General features: G+C 55.8%; 1 protein-coding gene across 1 annotated transcript; it reads right to left on the bottom strand.

The window, feature by feature from the left end:
• Positions 1-3,034: 3,034 nt before the first annotated feature.
• SLC32A1 (solute carrier family 32 member 1) lies at positions 3,035-17,521 on the bottom strand. Its single transcript, XM_029071254.2, has 3 exons — positions 16,931-17,521; positions 10,100-10,871; positions 3,035-5,329 (listed from the first exon to the last, which is right to left on the bottom strand). Exons 2-3 carry the CDS (start codon positions 10,475-10,477, stop codon positions 4,142-4,144), a joined length of 1,566 nt encoding a protein of 521 aa, XP_028927087.1. The 5' UTR covers positions 10,478-10,871; positions 16,931-17,521; the 3' UTR covers positions 3,035-4,141.
• Positions 17,522-19,637: the final 2,116 nt, after the last annotated feature.

Here is a 19,637-nt window from a genome sequence, read left to right as displayed (position 1 = left end):
ACACACATACACACACATATACAAACAGGCGGTCTTCCTGGGATCCTATTCCAGCGATAAAATAGGTAGACAGATAGGTAGATCAATACTGATAGATACTGATAGAAAGATAGATGGATAGATGATAGGCAGATAGATAGATCACAGATAGCAAGGTCAAACATTATGGGGCAGCCAAACCCCCTCAGACAAAGACTGAGAGAAAGACAGACAGACGGGCCGCTCCTCCTGCTAAGTGGATTCGCTTCATTAACTCGCTCGGTTTTCTCCGACCTCGTCGTCCTCCCCACATCAAGCCGCCTTCTCTGGCCCCGTGCAAACGGACTCTTCTCTTGCTGTGGTTCAGCTCAGCGAGCTCCCACGCGGAGCCCAGCTCTCCACTGGAGCCCTAAGACTGCAGAATTCGTTTTGGTCCAGGGGTCTCTTTCTCCCTCCCCCAGACCACCTCACCTCTTGGCCTGTCTTTCCTGTCGCCTCCCCATCCAGTGATTGACCACGGAGACTGGCAAGAATCAGCCACGGAAGGACCGGCTATTTCTGGGAGGGGGTATTTCCCTCCAGGTGGTGTCCATCTCTCCCGCCCGGCCCCCCCTCCCTGCTCCCGCCCCCCGCCTCTTCCCCTCTCCTGCCTTACCGCAATGCAGCGAGTCGGGGAATTTCTGGAAAGGCTTGGTCCAGGACAAGACATCTCCCCGAATCACAGCGGCCTGCAGGAGAGTGTGCGAGTGTGTGTGAGAGTGTGGGTTTGTGAGCAGCCCCTGAGTTTTAACAGACAGGGAGGAATGAGACCGAGTGAAAAAACCAGCCCGAATCCATCGGATCTCCCAGCCCCGGGGGAGTCGGGTCCGGGGGTCGTGGGCTGACTGACTTGGTGAGGGGGACGACGGAGCCCTTCCCCCTACGACCCACCTCGGTCCTTGGCCAGCTGCTGACGTGACCTTGGGCAAGCCACTTTACTTCTCTGTGCCTCAGTTCCCTCATCTGGAAAATGGGGATTAAGACTGTGAGCCCCACGTGGGACAACCTGATTACCTTGTATCTACCCCAGCGCTTAGGGCAGTGCTTGGCACATAATAAGGGCTCATCAAATACCATAATGATTATTATTATCAGAAGACGGTCATGCTGTGACAGTGGCCTCGGTAACCTTCCCAGGGCCACGGACGGACAAATCGAATCCAAGAAATCGAGTTCAAGATTGGAGCATCTCTAGGAACTATTATTTCTACTAAATGTCCTGCTGAGACGTGTTAAATACCCCGTTTACATCCTGCACGGTTGATGATACCGGGAAGATAAACCACACTCACACAGGGCGAAGATGCTTATTTCTCATCTTCCTTAGGGCTTCATTTTTTCCTCTAGGTCGAGAGGACAAAACGTAGCTTCCAGCAGCAGAAACCAACCAACCATCCCTATCCACAAACGGGCGAAAAGAGATGGCTGCCTCTTTAAAATCCAATCCGCCCCAAGGTCCGGGCTGGTTGGTCGGTCGGTTTCGGAGGCGGCTTTTTTCGGGACTCTTTCTATTCTCCTTACCTGCGTGAGAGTAGAAATAGCCTTCATTCTCAGGCCCAGAGAGCCTAGTCGCAGCCCCTCTCGGATATTCCGCATCTCGTTATTTTCAAACCTTTTTTTTTTCCCCGAACCAAAGTAGAGCTTTTATAAATTCCCTTCCTCCACCCTTTCCCTCCCATCCTAGCACCTTCCCACCATCCCATCCCCTACACCCTACAATCGTGAGAGGTGACACCGGGATATGAGAAAGAGAGAGGAGGGAGGAAGGGAGAAAGAGGAGATACAGAGAGAGGGAGAGACACAGAGAGAGAGGAGGGGGAAGGGAGAGAGAGAGGAGGGGAAAGGGAGAGAGGAGGGGAAAGGGAGAGAGGAGGGGGAAGGGAGAGAGAGAGGAGGGGGAAGGGAGACAGAGGGAGAGAGGGGGAAGGGAGACAGAGGGAGAGAGGGGGAGAGAGAGGAGGGGGAAGGGAGGGGGAGAGACAGAGAGAGAGAGAGGGGAGGAGGGGGAGGGAGAGAGAGGAGAAACAGAGAGAGGGAAAAAGAGAGGGAGAGGAGGAGGAAAGGGAGAGAGAGGAGAGACGGATTATCCCCGAAGACATGATTCCTACCCACCTGATCTCACGGTTTCGTGACTGCAAATCGGTCATTCTAACCTTCAGGCTAAGAAGGAAGGCGCAGACACCGTGTTATAAAAGATCTGACAGTTTCACTGGGGGGAATGGGAGAGGAGGTGAAGGAAGGACCTCTTACCTGCCGATCCAGGGGACGATGCTTCGGTAGGGGGCAGATCCCGTCTCCCAGGTTCCAATTCTCTGAGTCCGGAACCCGAGGGGAATAAAGAGGGAATTAGAAACGGGAGCCAAAAAAACTCCTCTGCTCGTCAAAGGGTGGTCGAAAGGCCTTCCCAGGACTTGGGGTCTGGGGTGGCGGGAGGGTGGGGGGGGGGGGGCTGTCCCGCTATAAACTGCCGGTCTGGGAGGGAAAAATCTACTTCAATCCCCAGTCCGAGGACCGGCTGGAGCCTCTTATCCTCGGATCCTTCTCTTCCCTGCATCCGGGGGAGGAGCGAAGGAGATTACACCTGGGGAAAGTGGAATTCGAAGATATCTCCAGCTGCACCCCAGATCTGCCCAAATCCTGCCCCGGGGAATAGCCGGGGTCTATTCTCGGCCCGCGGAATACCGGGGCTCTGGCCCTACCGGGAAATGGAAAGCGAGACGCGCCTTTTACATCTTTCACTCTCTCTGTGTCTCCCTATCTTGTTTCTGGTTGAATCTGAAAAGAGTCCGTCAGCTAAAGATCTTCCTCCTGCCCTTTCAGTCACAACCGGGAATTGTTCATTTGTTTGATTTGAAGGAAAACACACACACACACACACACACACACACACACAAACAAAAAAAACCCCGCATTCTCCAGCCCTCAGAGGTATGAATTTTGGGCATTTGTCTTTGCAATGTTTTTAGTTGGAGATGTGTAGGGAAAATCGTCTAACAAACCATCCGAACCACACGAGTTATTTTTTTTTTCTCTTTATTTCTCGATATATTTATGTACCATGTCATATGTTAAAGATAGATTTTTTTCTGATATACATTTTCATCTTATTTACCACAATTACACCACACATACATTTGAAACAGCTCCACAGGTCTGGTAGATTGCACAAAATGGTTTTTGTTTAATTTCCTGAACACTTTCGAACCAACGACTCGTGTATGTGTGAGGTTTTGTTTTTTTTCTTCTTCAAATTAAAAACGAAACGAAAGACCCTGAAACGAAACAGAATTTCAAGTCTGTGATTTCAGCCGGAGGCAAAAATGTTATAAAATGGGAAGCGCTCGTTGCTAGAAATGGTTCAAACGTGGCAGAGTCTGAGCGTTTAATCGGTTGGAAATTTGCCCCCAGGTCCAAATCCCGCAGCGTGCTGGAGGGTCGCCGCTCTCTGGGGGTCACCGTCCTCCTGGTGCCACCTTAGCGAGCTGTGGTTTGGGTGTCCTAGACGACGCCCAGATGCGCGGCGGGTGTTCGAGTCACCCCCGCACCCTCACACACGCACCCAGACACACACCGTCACGTACCTGACCGACACGTTGCGCACCTCTCTAGTGGTCTTTAAACGCCCAGCGTCCATTGCATAAAGTGTCCCCCCTGCCACCCAAGAAGCCAAACAGCTCCAGCCCGGTAAAGGGCACTTTCCCCCGACAAAGAACCCCCCGCCCCCCAGATGACCTGTCACACGGGCTCGCCACCCCAACCGTTAAAGAACAGAAACAAGAAAAAACACCAAAGGAGCCTGGAGTTGGGCTCGCGAATGATCCGGAAACGAGAAAAAAAATGAGATTTTACGACTTCAAGCTTCGGATTTTTTTTTTTTTTTTAAAAAAGGAAAGAAAGAAATGAAAAGGAAGAGGAGGGAGAAGGCAGGGCAAGCCCTTGGCATTCGTGTTTCCGTCGCGGGGCCTGGATTTTATGGGCGGGCCTGGCATGGAGTTGGAGGGTCTGGTCTCCCCAAGGCCGCGCGACGCGGTTTGGTTTCGTGGATGCTCCCCCCGGGGGAGGGGAGGGGGGGGGGGTCTGGGCGCGCCCCCTCCTCTTCTCCCTCCCTCCCCCCTCCCCCACCTCAGTCTTCCGAATTGGTTCTGTAAGCCTCGATGAGGCCTTCCAGGGAATGGACGAAGCCGGACACGCTGCAGATGCCCCCGATGACGAAGATGGCCAGGTCGAAGAACACGTGGTGCCAGAGCAGCTTGCGCCAGAGGAGTTTGAGGTGAAAGAGGCTGGGGAGGAGGAAACAGAGGCCCGCCCCGGTCAGGCTGCCGGTCAGGCCCATGAGGAGGGCGAAGTGGGGCACGTAGATGGCCATGAGCAAGGTGAAGACGACCAGCGCGCAGCGCAGGGTCAGGCCCCAGGACTTGAGCCGCCCGTCGCCCCCGTAGCAGTTGGGGAAGAAGGCCCTGCTGCCGTCGCGGAAGAGGGAGCGCTCCAGCACCTCCACGGCGGCGAAGAAGGGCAGCGGGTAGGACAGCAGGGCCTTGGCCACCAGGAAGATGTTGACGACGGCCCGGATGGTGGACGGCAGGTTGTCCGTGATGACCTCCTTGGTCTCGTCGGCCCAGGTCAGGTAGGCGACGAGGGCGAAGAGGCCCTTGAGGATGCAGGCGGCGATGTGGGTCCAGTTCATCATGCAGTGGAACTCCCCGGGCTGCTGCATGTTGCCTTCCAGGCTCGGGAGGAAGATCTGCGAGGTGTAGCTGAAGACGATGATGCCGATGGAGATGGGGAACTTCTTGACGTCGATGTAGAACTTGACCTTCTCCCACGCCCAGTCCCGCGCCCGGGACAGGCAGTAGGCGATCACCAGGATGTTGATGACGAAGTGGGCCAGGGTGCAGAGCAGGCTGAACTTGGACACGGCCTTGAGGTTCTTGAGGAAGGCGCAGGGCAGCAGCACGGCCGTGGCGATGATGGACCACGACTTCTGGGAGACGGGCAGGTTGGGGAAGCTGTTGTACATCAGGTTGCCGCTGACCACCACGTAGAGGATGCAGGTCATGACCAGCTCGATGATCTGGGCCACGTTGACGATCCGGCCGCCCAGCTTGGGGAAGCGCGGGGCGCAGCAGGCGTTGGCGATGTCCACGTAGGAGTCCCGCACCCGCACCACGTCGCCGTCTTCGTTCTCCTCGTACAGGCAGGCGATGAGGATCTTGCCCGTGTAGCAGCACACCACGGCCGCGAAGATGATCAGAAACAGCCCCAGGTACCCGCCGTGCAGGATGGCGTAAGGCAGGCCCAGGACGAACATCCCCTGCAAGGCAGAAAAGCGGGCCCGCTGGCTAGGGCTTGGCCGAAGCGCCCCGCTCCGGGGATGATAATGTCGGTATTTGTTAAGCGCTTACTATGCGCCGAGCGCCGCTTGTTCTAAGCGCCGGGGTAGACACGGGGGAATCGGGCTGGCCCACGCGGGGCTCCCAGTCTTCATCCCCATTTTCCAGATGAGGCCACTGAGGCCCAGAGAAGTGAAGTGACTCGCCCACAGTCACCCAGCTGCCAAGTGGCAGGGCCGGGATTCGAACTCATGACCTCTGACTCCAAAGCCCAGGCTCTTTCCGCTGAGCCACGCGAACGACAACAACGACAAGAAGAATGCGGCCAGCCGGTAAGCGCTTACTCTGTGCCCACCGCTGTTCTAAGCGCTGGGGCAGATGCGAGGTGATCAGGTTGGCCCGCGTGGGCCTCGCCGACTTCACCCCCATTTTACAGATGAGCTCCCTGAGGCCCAGAGCGGTCAAGTGACTTGCCCAGGGTCGCCCGGCCGACAAGTGGCGGGGTCGGGATGAGAACCCACGACCTCTGACTCCCAAGCCGGATGGGAAGGCCGGGGGACCGAGGGGGCAGGATGGCCTGCCTAGTGGCGAGACCACGGGCCTGGGAGTCAGAAAGGTCACGGGCTCTCGTCCCGGCTCTGTCGCTTAGTAGTAATAATCATAATGATAATCATAAGAAAATCATTATGCTGTTGGTTAGGTGCTCGCCGCTAGGAGCCAAGCACTCTTCCCCCCCCCCCCCCCCCCCCCCCTTAATAACAACGATGATGGTACTCGTTTAGCGCTTACCGTGGGCCAAACACTCTTCTGAGAGCTGGTCTGTGAACCCTTTAAGACCGTGAGCCCGTTGGGGAGGGACTGTCTCCGTTTGTTGCCGAATTATACTTTCCGAGCTCTTAGCACAGTGCTCTGCGCACAGTGAGCGCTCAATAAATACGATTGAATGAATGAGTGAACGTTCTGAGGGCCTGGGGCAGATGCAAGGGAATTAGGTTGTCCCACGGGGCGTTCACGACCTTAATCCCCATTGGACAGATAAAGTCACTGAGGCACAGAGAAGTGAAGTGACTTGCCCGAGGTCACACAGCAGACAAGCGGTGGAGCGGGGATCAGAACCTGAAGTCCTCCGATTCCCAAGGCCGTGCTCCTTCCCCTGAGCCACCCCACTTCTCTGCTTTTCTGCTGGGTGACCTTGAGGAGGTCGCTTCGCTGCTCTGGACCTCAGCGATCCCATCTGGGAAATGGGGACTGAGACTATGAGCCCCACGTGGGGCTCGCTCTGCCTGTATCGGCCCCAGCCCGGATCCCGAACGATCGGCCTGGAAAAGGGCGGGACCCGGCAAGGAGGGCTTTTCCTCCAACTCCGGACCTAGTGGAATTCCGTCTGGGAAGAAAAGGAAAGGAAGAGGGCTGGGTGGAGGGCGGGGGCTCAGCCGTGCCAGGGAAAAACGTGGGGGGCCCAAGGCCTCGGGGGCAACGGTAGGGACGGGGGCGGGGTGGCCTGAGACCGTCCTGGCCGTTGCCATCGCCCTCCCCGCCTCGGCTATAACCCTCATGCGGCTTATCATTATTAATTAATGATGGTATTTGTTAAGCGCTTACTATGTGCCAAGCGCCGTTCTAAGCGCTGGGGGAGATTCAAGGTGATCAGGTTGTCCCACGTGGGGCTCACCTTTTAATCCCCATTTTCCAGATGAGGTAACTGAGGCACAGAGAAGCAGCGTGGCTCAGTGGAAAGAGCCCGGGCTTGGGAGTCAGAGGTCACCAGTTCGAATCCCGGCTCTGCCACTTGGCAGCTGTGTGACTGTGGGCAAGTCACTCAACTTCTCCGTGCCTCCGTCACCTCATCTGGAAAATGGGGATTACCTGTGAGCCTCACGTGGGCCGACCTGATTACCCTGTATCTCCCCCAGCGCTTAGAACAGTGCTCGGCACATAGCAAGCGCTTTACAGATACCGACATTATTATTATTATTAAGTGACTTGGCCAAAGTCACACAGCCGATAAGCGGAGGAGGCGGAATTCGAACCCACCACCCCGGACTCCCAAGCTTGTGCTCTTGCCACTAAACCACACGTCCTTGCTGACCTCCAGCTCCCCTGCTAACTGGCATTCCGTCCGGGCCTTTCAGGGGGTCGGGGGTTGCTTTCTGTGGGTGGCACAAGCAGCCCGTGCCCGGGGCTTGGTGGGGAGAGGGGCGGGGAGGAGAGGGATCCGAGGACGAGATTCTCCCCCCCCCTTGAATCCGCTGCACGGGCTGGGAGCCCCTCGCACCCAGGATCTGGGGGAGCCCCGGGGGTCGAGAGCATTGCTTTGCATGTATGAGGCCCCGGGTTCGCTCCCCGGTATTTTCGCCTTTTTTTGTGTGTGAAGCAGCGTCGTAATAATAATAATGATGTTGGTATTTGTTAAGCGCTTACTATGTGCACAGCACTGTTCTGAGAGCTGGGGTAGGAACAAGGGAATCAGATTGTCCCACGTGGGGCTCACGGTCTTCATCCCCATTTTACAGATGAGGTAACCGAGGCCCAGAGAAGTGAAGTGACTTGCCCACGGTCACACAGCTGACGAGTGGTGGAGCCGGGATTCGAACCCCTGCCCTCTGACTCCAAAGCCCGTGCTCTTTCCACTGTAGGAGACCGAGCACAGGCCTGGCAGTCAGAAGGATCTGAATTCTAACCCCGACCTCGCCCCTTCTCCGCTGGGTGGCCTTGGGCAAATCACTTCACTTCTCTGTGCCTCAGTTCCCTCGTCCTTAAAATGGGGATTAAGACCGGGGGCCCCAGATAGGACTTGGACTGTATCCCACCCGATTATCTTTTATTTACCCCAGCATTTAGTCCAGGGCCTGGCACACAGTGAGCCCTTAACAAATACCGGGTGGTTTTTTTTTTTTAAGTTGGACCGTGAAAATCATCGCGACCTGTTCTGCGGCTGATTGCCGCGGCTCCTTTCCTGCGGGGAGCCCGAGGAGCCCCTCTGGACTGTAAGCACGCTGTGGGCAGGGGTCCTGTCTACCGATTCTTTTATATTGTACTCGACCAAACGCTTCATGAGGAGTTCCGTTCACAGTAAGCGCTCAGTAAATACGACCGATTGATGGATTGAGGATGTGGTTTCATTTCTAGCTCAAGGCGGATTTTGGAAACTGCTTGGCTCAGCGGATTGCAGGAGGGCCTGGGGGCGGGGGGGGGGGGGGGCAGGAGGGGAGGGAGGGAGGAAAGAGGGGGATGGGGGAGGCGCCTCCAACGTCCAACGACAAGCAGCCTCAACTGACCCTGACCATCTCCGCTCCCTCTGCAGGAGCCTGAGTGGACCAAGGCCTTGGCAGTCTTCAGGCAGTCACCGGCCCCTAAGATCGTGGTGGGCAGGGAATGTGTCTGTTTATTGTTATACTGTACTCTTCCAACCGTCTAGTTCAGTGCTCGGCACACGGGAAGCGCTCAATAAATACGATTGAACGAAATGCGATTGAAGGAGTGAACGAATAAGACGTTTTCTTCTCTTCCACAGCCCCTCCGTGGTAAAGAAAGCGGAGAGAGGTTACGGTGTGGAGGGGGAGAGGAAACTGTGGAAGGGGCAACTAGGTGCCGAGCAGGGAACCGGAACGGAGTTTTCACGATTCCGACGTTTTCTCGTGATACCTTTTCGATTTACTGGGCTCGGGATAAGCCACCGAATCCGCTCCAGGATCCCCGACACTGTCTGCGCCTCCTCCACGTCTTCCCCTTCGTCTGTCCGTCTCTCCTTCCTTCCTTCCTTCCTTCCTTCCTTCATTCGATGGCGTTTATTGAGGGCTTGCTGTGTGCGGAGCACTGTACTAAGCGCTCATCACCTGGCCCCCTCCTAGCCTCCCCTCCTCTCTTCTCCAGCCCAGCTCGCACACTGCGCTCCTCTGCCGCCGCTCACCTCCTCGCTGGGCCTCCTTCTCGCCTCTCCCGCCCTCGTCCACGTCCTACCTCTAGCCTGGAATGCCCTCCCTCCTCACCTCCACCAGACTAGCCCTCTTCCCCCCTTCCAAGCCCTACGGAGAGCTCACCTCCTCCAGGAGGCCTTCCCAGACTGAGCCCCCCCCTTTTTTTTCTGCTCCTCCTCCCCTCCCCATGGCCCCCCTTCCTTCCCTCCGCTCTTCCCCCTTCCCCGCCGCGCAGCACTTGTGTCTATTTGTACATATTTATTACTGTCTTTATTGTATGAATGGCGTCTGTAGATCTAGACTTGTAAGCCCGTCAGTGGGCAGGGATCGCCCCTATCCGTTGCCGAATTGTACATTCCAAGCGCTTAGTACAGCGCTGTGCCCATAGTAAGCGCCCAATACATACTATTGCATGAATGAATGAATCTATAATCCTACGGAGCTATTTTGATGCTATCGACGCCTGCCTGCTTGCTTTCTTCTGTCGTCCGCCTCCCCCTTCTAGACAGCGAGCCGGCTGTTGGGTAGGGATGGTCTCTATCTGTTGCCGAGCTGTAGTTCCCAAGCGCTCAGTACAGTGCCCTGCACCCACTAAGCGCTCAATAGATACGACCGAATGACGGAATGGAGAGTAGCCCGCAGCGACAGACAGTCCCTGCCCCCCGAAGGGTCACAGTCTCCTTCCCCTTCGGCCCCCGCCTCCGGGTCGGTGCGTCTCGGTCGACGCCAGGTCCCCCCGTCCCCTGCCGAGGCCCTCGGTCACCTCCTCCGTGACTCGACGGACTGTTCGTGCCTCGGTTTCCCCGTGGCCCCGGGCCAGCCCCCGGGGGTTACCTGGATGGCGTTGGTGACGTTCCAGCCGGCCTCCCAGGCGGTGATCTTGGGCTTGTCCTGGCCGGACAGGTCGGAGGGCCCCCCCTCGTCCTTGGCCCCCGGGGCCGGCGGGGGTCCCGCCCCGTCCCTCTGGTAGTGGAAATCGCCCTCGACGGGGGGCTCCCCGCCATCCTCGCTGGGCTCAGACTTGAGGATGTCCATCTGCAGCCCCTGCCGGTGCTCCAGGTCCAGGTCGTCGCAGTGGGCGAAGCCCACCGCCTCCTCGTCCGTGGCCGCCTGGAAGCCCATCCGGGCGAACATGCCGCTCACCTTGGCCTGGGACTTGTTGGACACCGAGGTGGCCACGTTGGAGAGCTTGCTCCGGATGAGGGTGGCCATGGCTCGACGCCCCGAGATCCCCTCTCTCGGCTCTGCGCGGTCTGTCTGTCCGCCGCCAAGAGCGGCAAGGCCCGGGGCCCCGGGGAGGGGGCGAGGGTTGGGGGGCGAGGGGCGGGCGGCGGGGCGCTATCTCCACTCCCTGCCCGCGCCGGTCCTTCTCTCCCGCCGGGCGCCCTGGCTCATGACCTCGCCCGGCCGGCGCGGCTCGGAGACGGTGGCGGGGCGGGGGTCCGGGAGCTGCTCCGGCGGCGGCGGGGACGTCAGCGGGAGCGGTGCCAGGGCAATGCGGACGAGCCGGAGGGGCGCGGGGACGGGGGGCGGGCGAGGGGCATCGTCAGATGGCCAACGCAAGCCCGGCGCCGTGCGCGCCCCGTCTGCCGCCCAATGCGTTCAGCTGGCGAACGGAATTTTTTTAAAACAAGAAAAGGGGGGAGGGGGAGGGAGGGAGGGGGGAGGGGGGTGTGCTGCATTTCTGGGGGAGGTACTTCGGCCCTTCCTTCCTCCACCCTTTCCTTCCCTGGCGGTGCCCTCCCCCTACACCCCCCCCCAAATCCTCCCCCTGCACCGGGTCCTCCCGGGTCCTTCCCCGGGGGGCCCCACGGCTCCTCTCCGGCCCCCAGCGAGGGAACCCGGCGGGGGGGAAGGGGTGGTAGGGGCAGGAACGGATCTGCCCAAGCAGAAGAAGACCCTGAGGAAAGAGGAGGAGCCCCCTCCCCTCACCCAGCACGCAGAAGAACAAACAGTGTCACCGCTTTGCACCTCTTTCATCGGGGAGGTCCCCCCCTCACAGCCAAGCTCCCAGGCATCCGAGCCGCCCAGGTAGACCCTTGCAAAGATACAACTCAGCTCAGAGGGTCTCCGCACTCACAGAGAGAGAGAGAGAGAGAGAGAGAGAGAGAGAGAACCCCGAGGTCCCCGAGCTATAACCTCGTCGCGGAAATCCTTCAATGGACTCGCACGTGCATCAGTGGCATCGCACTGAGCGCTCATCGTGAGCAGGGCGGGTCCTCTTCGTACCTGGGCATCGTTTTCCCGGGAGCCCAGTTTTGAGGGGTGGGGGTGGGGGTTAGGAGAGGTTGCGGTGTTGGGGGGGAAATCTGAATTATGGGTCGCTACACGCCAGGCCCCCAGGGAAGAGATTGAGCTCCGCCTCGCGAAGGGGGGAAAGAGAGGGGATGGCCTGAAAATGGTCCATCTCGAGAGAATCGTGATGACCTGAACGTCTTTTAGCAGGTCACACACACACACACACACACACACACACGTTCTTTATCTTACGTTTTGGGTGAGGATTCCCTCCCACGCCCATAGCATTTCTCCGAAAACGAAATGATCGAATCCCCCGGCAGCCCCTCTCCTCTTCGGCTCATTCCTGAGAGCCTGGGGTCTCTCCTAACAGAGACCACCCCCAGAGGCTTTGGATCAAGTCTGCCCTCACCCCCAAGGGGTCCAAACCGCCGGGGTGTCCAGCCCGCGGGTAGGGGGAACCGAGCCTAAGGGGTCTGCGGGACCCGCCGCCCCCTCCCCAATCCCCCTTCCTCCCCCCCGCCCACCTCAGTGAGCAGAAGCCCCTGGGGGCTGCGGGAGGGGGATCGCTTTTGTTATTCTAAGGAAACGGGAACTAAACGTTGAGCAACGAATACGCCGGTCTCACAAACGGCCCCGCTCTCCGTCCCTCCCCGCCCGTCCATCCTGAATTCCCCCACCCCCACCTCCACCTCCCGTGACCCCGCCTCTCCTCTTCCTCCCCCCTGGCCCTGAGAGACCCTGGGCTGGGGTTTACGGCGGCTGGGAATTGGCTTTGTTGTTTGTTTTGTTTTTTAATCAAAATAGCGGGATCTAAAAATAACACGCGAGGCCCGAGTCTTTCTGGAGAGAGAATACCAGCTGGTATTTATCCTCGTCCGCTTCCAAACACCGCCTAACCCTCCGCTCTCTCTTCTTGCTACGCGGTTTAACCGAGGCCGGGGGGAAAGGGACATAACGGGCCCCAGGGGCCCGAGGTCTCTGCAAGGTCCTCGCCCGCCCCCCAGCCTCCTCTTCCCCCCTCCTTTCCCGGAATCCCGGCTCCCGCTTCCCCCATTCCCGGGCCACTCCCGGACCATTCCCGAGCAGATTCCCCCGCCGTTCCCAACCTCCCACCCGGGGGCTAGAAGCTTCTGAGACCCCTCTGCTTCCGAAGAGGAATTATCACAAACCAGTGCGTAAATAGGTCGGAGAGATCAGCCCGCGTTTGCTCCAGATTTTCGGAGCGCTCCCGCCAAGACTCCAGACGGGGCTTAAAGCAACGAAAAACGGGAGCCACGGGACGGGGCTAGCAGGACTCCTGAGTCCTCTCGCCCAGACTCTCCCCCCGGAGCCCGCTGAGTCGCCAGTCTCGGGTCCATCTGGGGCTTATCATCAACAGCAGCAGCAGCACCAAAATTAAAACCTTTATTATGCTATATGATATAATAATAGCGATGGTATTCGTTAAGCGCTTATTAGGTGCCAAGCACTATTCTAAGCGCTGGAGGAGGTACGAGGTGATCAGGTTGTCCCACGTGAGGCTCAGGGTCTTTATCCAAAGCGCAGCTCCATTTTAGGGACCCTCCACCGCAGGTGGTCTGGACTGGGGAGGGGGAGGAAGATTGGGGGGGGGGGGCTTCTCTGCATTAGCTGCAGCCTCCAGTCACGACCCTCTTTCAGCCACCCTCTCATAGCCATCCCTCCACCCGGTCCAGCCCGTTTTCCCTTCCTCATCCCATGCCAATCAATCAGTGGTATGTAATAATGATAATTAGGATGATGGTATTTATTAAGCGCTATGTGCCTAGCACTGTTCTAAGCGCTAGGGTAGATAGAAGGTAAATCAATTTGTCCCACGAGGGGCTCACAGTCTCAATTCCCACTTTACAGGTGAGGTAATTGAGGCACAGAGAAGTTAAGTGACTTGCCCACGGTCACACAGCAGACAAATGGCGGAGGTGGGAATAGAATCCACGACCTCTGACTTCTAAGTCCGTGCTCTTTCATTCATTCATTCGATCGTATTTATTGAGCGCTTACTGTGTGCAGAGCACCGTACTAAGCGCTTGGAAAGTACAATTCAGCGACAAATAGAGATTGCCTACCAACGTTCCACGAAGCCACGAGTACTGAGCGCTTCCTGAAGACAGAGGGCTGTACTAAGCGCTTGGGAAAACAAGACTCTACAGAGTTGGTAGACTAGAGCCCTTGACCACAAGACGCTTCCAGTCTAAGGGGGCCACTGGAAGCCTGGTCTACCCTCCAGGGACCCCTGGGCGCCCAGCCCAGCCCAGCCTTAGGCAGCTACAGCTCCGGTCCGTTTTCCATCTATCATGACAGGCAGGGTGGCCTGGTGGAAAGAACAGAGGACTGGAAGCCAGGAGACCTGGATCCCCTTCCCAGCTCTGTCCCTTGCCTTTTGTGGGAGACCTTAGGGGGGTCACTTAACTTCTCCGTGCCTCAGTTCCCTCATCTGTAAAATGGGGATGAAGACCGTGAGCCCCACGCCGGGCAATGTGATTACCTTGCACCTATTCCAGTGCTTAGCGCAGTGCTTGGCACATAAGAAACGTTTAACAAATACCATCATCATTATTATTAAAAGCCCTAGCCCTGGACTGGGCGGTAGGGATGAGGGAGGAGAGCAAAGGGGAGAAGATACAATTTTGGCCGTTGATAATAAAAATAATAATAATTGTGGCATTTGTTAAGCGCTTCCTAGGAGCCAGGTACTGTACTAAACGCTGGGGTGGATATAAGTAAATCGGGTTGGACACAGTCCCTGTCCCCCGTGGGGCTCACAGTGTCTTTTCTTTTCTCGAAGCATTTTCCCATTACTTCTCTGATTCTATTCTCATCTTTATGAAGTCCGCTGGCTGTGGGCAGAGAAACTGTCTACCGACTCTGTTATATTGTACTCTGCACACAATCCGCGCTCAATAAAAATGACTGATCAATTACGGTGGGGAGACAGGTATTACTATCCCCATTTCACAGCTGAAGAAACTGAGGTTCCGAAAGGTTCCGAAAAGTGAAGAGGACCTGGATTCTGGTCCGAGTTTTGCCACTTACCTGCTGCATGACCTTGGGCAAGGCACTCAACTTCTCTGTGCCTCAGTTTCCTCCTTTATAAAATGGAGATGCAATACCTGTTCTCCCTCCCCGGAGCCCGGGATGGGACAGGGGCTGTAACCGATCTGGTTATCTTGTTTCTACTCCAGAGCTGAGCGCATAGTATGCGATCAGCCAATATTCCAGCTCTTTATTATCTCCCCTCACCTTCTCCCCAGTCACCACACGGCCTTCTGGACCAGGGCTCTAGCCCGTAGCGGGCGCTTGGGATGGGAAGCAAGGGTGAGTGAAGAAGACTGGTCTTTGGGCGAATTTTCCACTGGGATTTAATGCCCTCTTTCCTCCAGTGGCAAGCCTTGCTTCTCCCCGGGGATTCACAGGACCCTTCAGGAGTGGCTACTTAGGCCAGGGATAGTGTCTGCCAATTATTATACTCTTCCCAAGCAGGAGAGTGTGCTCTGCCCACATTAAGAGCTCGATTTTTTTTTAAATGGTATCTGTTGAGCGCATACCATGCGCCTGGCGCTGGGTGGGAAACAAGCTAATCCGGTTGGATGCAGTCTGTGTCCCACATGGGGCTCAGTGTTTTAATCCCCATTTTACAGACGAGGTGACTGAGGCATAGAAAAGTGAAGCCACTTACCCAAGGTCATATAGCAGATAAGCGGCGGGGCGGGGATTAGAACCCAGGTCCTCAATAACTAGGGTACTTGTTAAGCGCTTACTCTGTGCCAAGCGTTCTTCTAAGCTCGGAGGGAGGAGTGTGGTGGGGTAGATACAAGTAAAGCAGGTTGGATGGATACCGTCCCTGTTCCACAAGGGGTTCCCCGTCTTAATCCCCATTTTGCAGATGAGGTAACCGAGGCACAGAGAAGCGAAGCGACTTGCTTAAGGTCAAGGAGGGCTCCCCTCTTCCTCCCCCTACCCAACTTCTCTTAGGGGCCCCATGACTCCCCCGGCAGCTCCTGGTTCACTTCCTAGCAGGGTCCCTGCTGTCCTGGACTTTGGGGAAGAGTCCGGGATTTATTTACTCATTCATTCAGTGGCATTTATTGAGCGCTTACTATGCGCAGAGCACTGCACTAAGCGCTTGGAATGGACAATTCGGCAACAGATAGAGACAATCCCTGCCCAATAACGGGCTCCCGAGTCACCCCAACCCTCTCTTTTCCCTGCCCGGCTTTTCCTGAAGGTGCCCGGCAGGAAAAAAATCCAGAAATCTGGATTTAGAAACATCCCGCACCCCCGCCTTCCTCCGCTCCCTCGTCTCTCCCGCCAGCGGCGAGCTGGACCGGCAGAGTCCGAGCCCGGGCGAGGCTGCCCCTGCAAGCCACCAGCCTTGCACACCCCAAACCCGCACCCATCGCGCTCCATCCCTCCCGCATCCACCCATGACACATCTCCAACCGCGCCCTGCGTCCTTATCACACCCCGTCACCCCCAGCCTGCAAACTACACAGTCCCCACCGCGGACTGGGCCGTCGTGTGCACAATTTCGGGGTACGCCCGCCCGTCCGGCCCCCCCGCAAACAGCATCCTCTTCCCCGCAGCCCGCCTCTTTCCAGCGGGTCTGAGCGTGAAAGAGGACTTCGCAGCTGCGTTCCCGGAGAAGCTCTCCACCAAAGCACGCTTGCACACACACACACACACACACAAACACCCACACGCTCTCACACACGCGTACTCACAAGCACCGGCATAAACGCTCAACCCCTTTGAGATTGCTCCAAGAACCACTTCTTCAAGCTAGGGGAGGAGCGGAAAGTGGAGCGGGAGGATGGGGAGGTGGGAGGGAGAGGAATGGGGGGAGGAATGAAAGCTTCAGACACACAGACGGTCCCGCGGGGGTAGAGAAGATAGCAATAAAATCAAATAAAGAAAAGGGGTGGATGGGGTTGAGGGGGGAGGAAGAGAAGGAAGAGAAAGAAATTAAATGGAGGGACTGAAGAGGAAAGAAAAATCCGAGATTGGAGAGAAGGAAGAAGTGACAGAGAGAGGGAAAAGCCAGGAAAGAAAAGCTTTTGGCTCATTCTTTATCGAGGGGGAGGGAGAGAGAAGAGAGGAAAGAGAAAGACAGAGGGAGAAAGGGAGAAGGATAGAAAAAGAGAGGGGGAGGGAGGAGGAAGACAAAGATTAGACGAAGCGGGAGAAGTGGAGAGTGAGAAAGGGGGAAAGAGGGAGGAAGAAAGAGGGAGAGGGATGGGAAGAGAAAGAGGGAGAGAGAAAGAGGGGGAGAGAAAGAGGGAGAGAGAAAGAGGGAAAGAGACGGGGAGAGAAAGAGGGAGAGAGGAGGAGAGAAAGGGAGATAGGAAAGAGGAGGGGGAGACAGGGGAGGGGAGAGAGGGGGCTCCAGTTTCTCTGGCTTTCCCTTACCTATCGGATGGCATACTGTCCCCTCGTTCCCTTGATAAGAAACCGGGGCCGGTGCCGAGCGACCCGGAGAGCGTGGAGCAATCCTGGCCGGGCTACTGCTCGCCTTCCCTCTAATCTCCCTTGCCAGCAGCGGGTCGATCCAGATTCTGCACAAAGGTTTAGGGGGTCTCCGGGGAGCGCTGGCGTAGCCCGGGGTTTCCAAGAGGACCGTCCAGCCCGCCCCTTCTCTCTCCACCAAGGGCAGGGGTCGGGTCTGGGGGTGTCTGGGGGTTGCGGGGTGGGGTATCCGGAGCCTGCCTGCCTCCTGGAGAAACTTTCACCACCCTCCCAAATTAGGGCAGGAGGGGAGAGCCCACCTATTTATTAAACCCACCCCAAATCAAAACCCCTGCTACCCTTCTTGGGCCCAGGGTGGGGCAGAAAAAAAGCATGTTCCCGGGTGGGCGGGGAGATGGAAATCCACAGGCTTGTTAAAGGGAACTTGAGGGGTTAATCCTTCTCCCAGCCGGGCTCAAGGGCAGGCGAAAGGACAAGGAATCGACAAGGGTTAAAATAGACAGTAGCTTATCTCGGCGAAACAGACTCCGGGTGCCTTGGCAGATGAAGGATCCTAATTCACAGCCTGGAAAACCCATTAGGATGAAAGTATCACGGGGAAACTGGGAGGGGGAGGAGGGCGGATCCCAAGAGGGTACATCAAATCTGCCACCTGGGCCAGTTGGTATAGCCCTGGGAGAAGTCTGAGGAGAAATCCAAAGGGAATCACTGACAGCAAGACGCTGACAGCACGCTGGAATGTTTAACCAACCAGCTAAGGAGCTCAGGACGGGGGAGATGAGCTCCAGCTGCACCAGATAGAAGCCAGGGTACCCACTGCCATGAAGGTGGATGGATGATGAGGGAAATCACTTAGTCAGTGGCATTTTTTGAGTGCTGATTGTGTGCAGGCAATCAGTCTATCATATCTACTGAGCGCTTACTATGTGCAGGGCTTACTGTGGGAGAGTACAATAGAACAATATTCCCAGCCCTCAAAGAACTAACAGACTAGAGTGGGAGACAGACATTAGTATACATACGTCAAATTACAGATATGTACATAAATGCTGTGGTCCTGGGAGTGGAGATTAATGAAGGAAACAAGTCAGGGTGATGCAAAAGGGAGTGGAAGAAAAGGAAAAAAGGGTTTAGTCAGGGAAGGCCTCTTGGAGGAGATGGGCCTTCAATAAAATTTTGAAGTTGGGGAAAGTAATAGTCTGTCCAATATGAGGAGGGAAAGTGTTCCAAGCCAGAGGCAGGATATGGGAGAGAGGTTGTTAGTGAGAAAGACTAGGTCAAGGTACAGTGAGATGGTTAGCATTAGAGGAGTGAAATGTTTGGGCTAGCTTGTAGTAGGAGAGTAACCAGGTGAAATAGGAGGGGTAGAGATGATTCAGCGGTTTAAAGCCGACGGTAAGGAGTCTCTGTTGGATGTGGAGGTGGATGGGCAATCAGTGGAGTTTCCTAAGAAGTGGGGAAACATGGGCAGAGCACTGGATTAAGCACCTGGGAGAGCACAATGCAGCAGAATAGGTAAACACAATCCCTCCCCACAAGGAGCTTTTAGTCTAGAGGGGAAACAGACATTAAAATAAATTAAGAATATGTGCATCAGTATTATGGGGGTGAGAGTGGGGTGCATATCAAGTGCTTAAAGCATACAGATCAAGTGTAATAGAAGATGCCGAAGGAAGAAGTACTAGAAGAAATGAGGGCTTAGTCGGGAAAGGCCTCTGGGAGGAGAAGCAATTTTAAGAAGGCTTTGAAGGTAGGGGGAGTGATGGTCTGTTGGATACGAAAGGGGAGGGAGTACCAGGCCAGAGGCGGATGTGGGCAAGGGGTCTGTGACAAAATAGATGAGAGACCAGGGTACGGTGTGGAGGTTGGCGTTAGAGTGAAGCATGAAGGCTGGGTTGTAGTAGGAAATCAGCTAGGTAAGAAAGGATGGGTCAAGCTGATTGAGTGCTTTAAAGCCAGCGGTAAGGAATTTCTGAGTGATGTGGAATTAGATGGGCACTAGGGGTTCTTGTGGAGTAGGGAGATGGGGACAGAAAAATGATCCAGGCAGCAGAGTGAAGTATGGGCTGGAGGCAGGGAGGATAGCGAGGAAGCCGTTGCAGTAGTCGAGTCAGGATATGGTAAGTGCTTGGGTCAGTATAGTCGCAGTTTGGATGGAGAAGAAAGGGTGGATTTTAGTGATGTCATGAAGGTAGAAAGGACCGGATTTGGTAATGGGGGAAAGAGGTTTTTGACCTTCACAGCTACCGATATCCTCAGTCCCCAAAATAAAGGGACTCTTCAAAGATATAACCACTGGGTTGTCTAATTCTGGCCTCCCTTCCAATCAGTTACTCCTATTTATTGAGAATCAAATGAATGCAGAGTCCTTTACTAAGTCCTAAGGAGAGTACAGTGGAGTTAGAAGGTGCAGTCCTTAGCCTCAGAGAATTTACTTACAGTCAGTGGAATAGAGACAAAGTACTATACGGCGAGAAGAAGAGAACGGAAAAAGAAATTCGTACACGAGTAAGTTCTTATATAATATGTCATTTCATACGTAAGTGCTACAGGTGCATGTTGGTGTATAAGTGGTAGGTGACAAAGAAGTGCCAAGGTGGTAGTTGGGAGTTTTTGACCCAAGGAGAATAATAATTGTGGTATTTGTTAG

The sequence above is a fragment of the Ornithorhynchus anatinus genome, chromosome 8 (genome assembly GCF_004115215.2).
Source record: "Ornithorhynchus anatinus isolate Pmale09 chromosome 8, mOrnAna1.pri.v4, whole genome shotgun sequence".
In the NCBI taxonomy this organism is placed as follows: Eukaryota; Metazoa; Chordata; class Mammalia; order Monotremata; family Ornithorhynchidae; genus Ornithorhynchus; species Ornithorhynchus anatinus.
Note: the sequence above shows the minus strand (reverse complement) of the source record. Positions and strands in the feature narration are given on the sequence as shown.

What these genes read in the sequence shown, in the direction of transcription:
- SLC32A1 (XM_029071254.2), bottom strand. Translation starts at nt 10,477, where the DNA reads ATGGCCACCCTCATCCGGAGCAAGCTCTCCAACGTGGCCACCTCGGTG. An exon ending in ACGTCACCAACGCCATCCAG is followed by an intron (nt 5,330 to 10,099) that starts GTAACCCCCGGG and finishes TCTGCCTTGCAG; the next exon opens with GGGATGTTCGTCCTGGGCCT.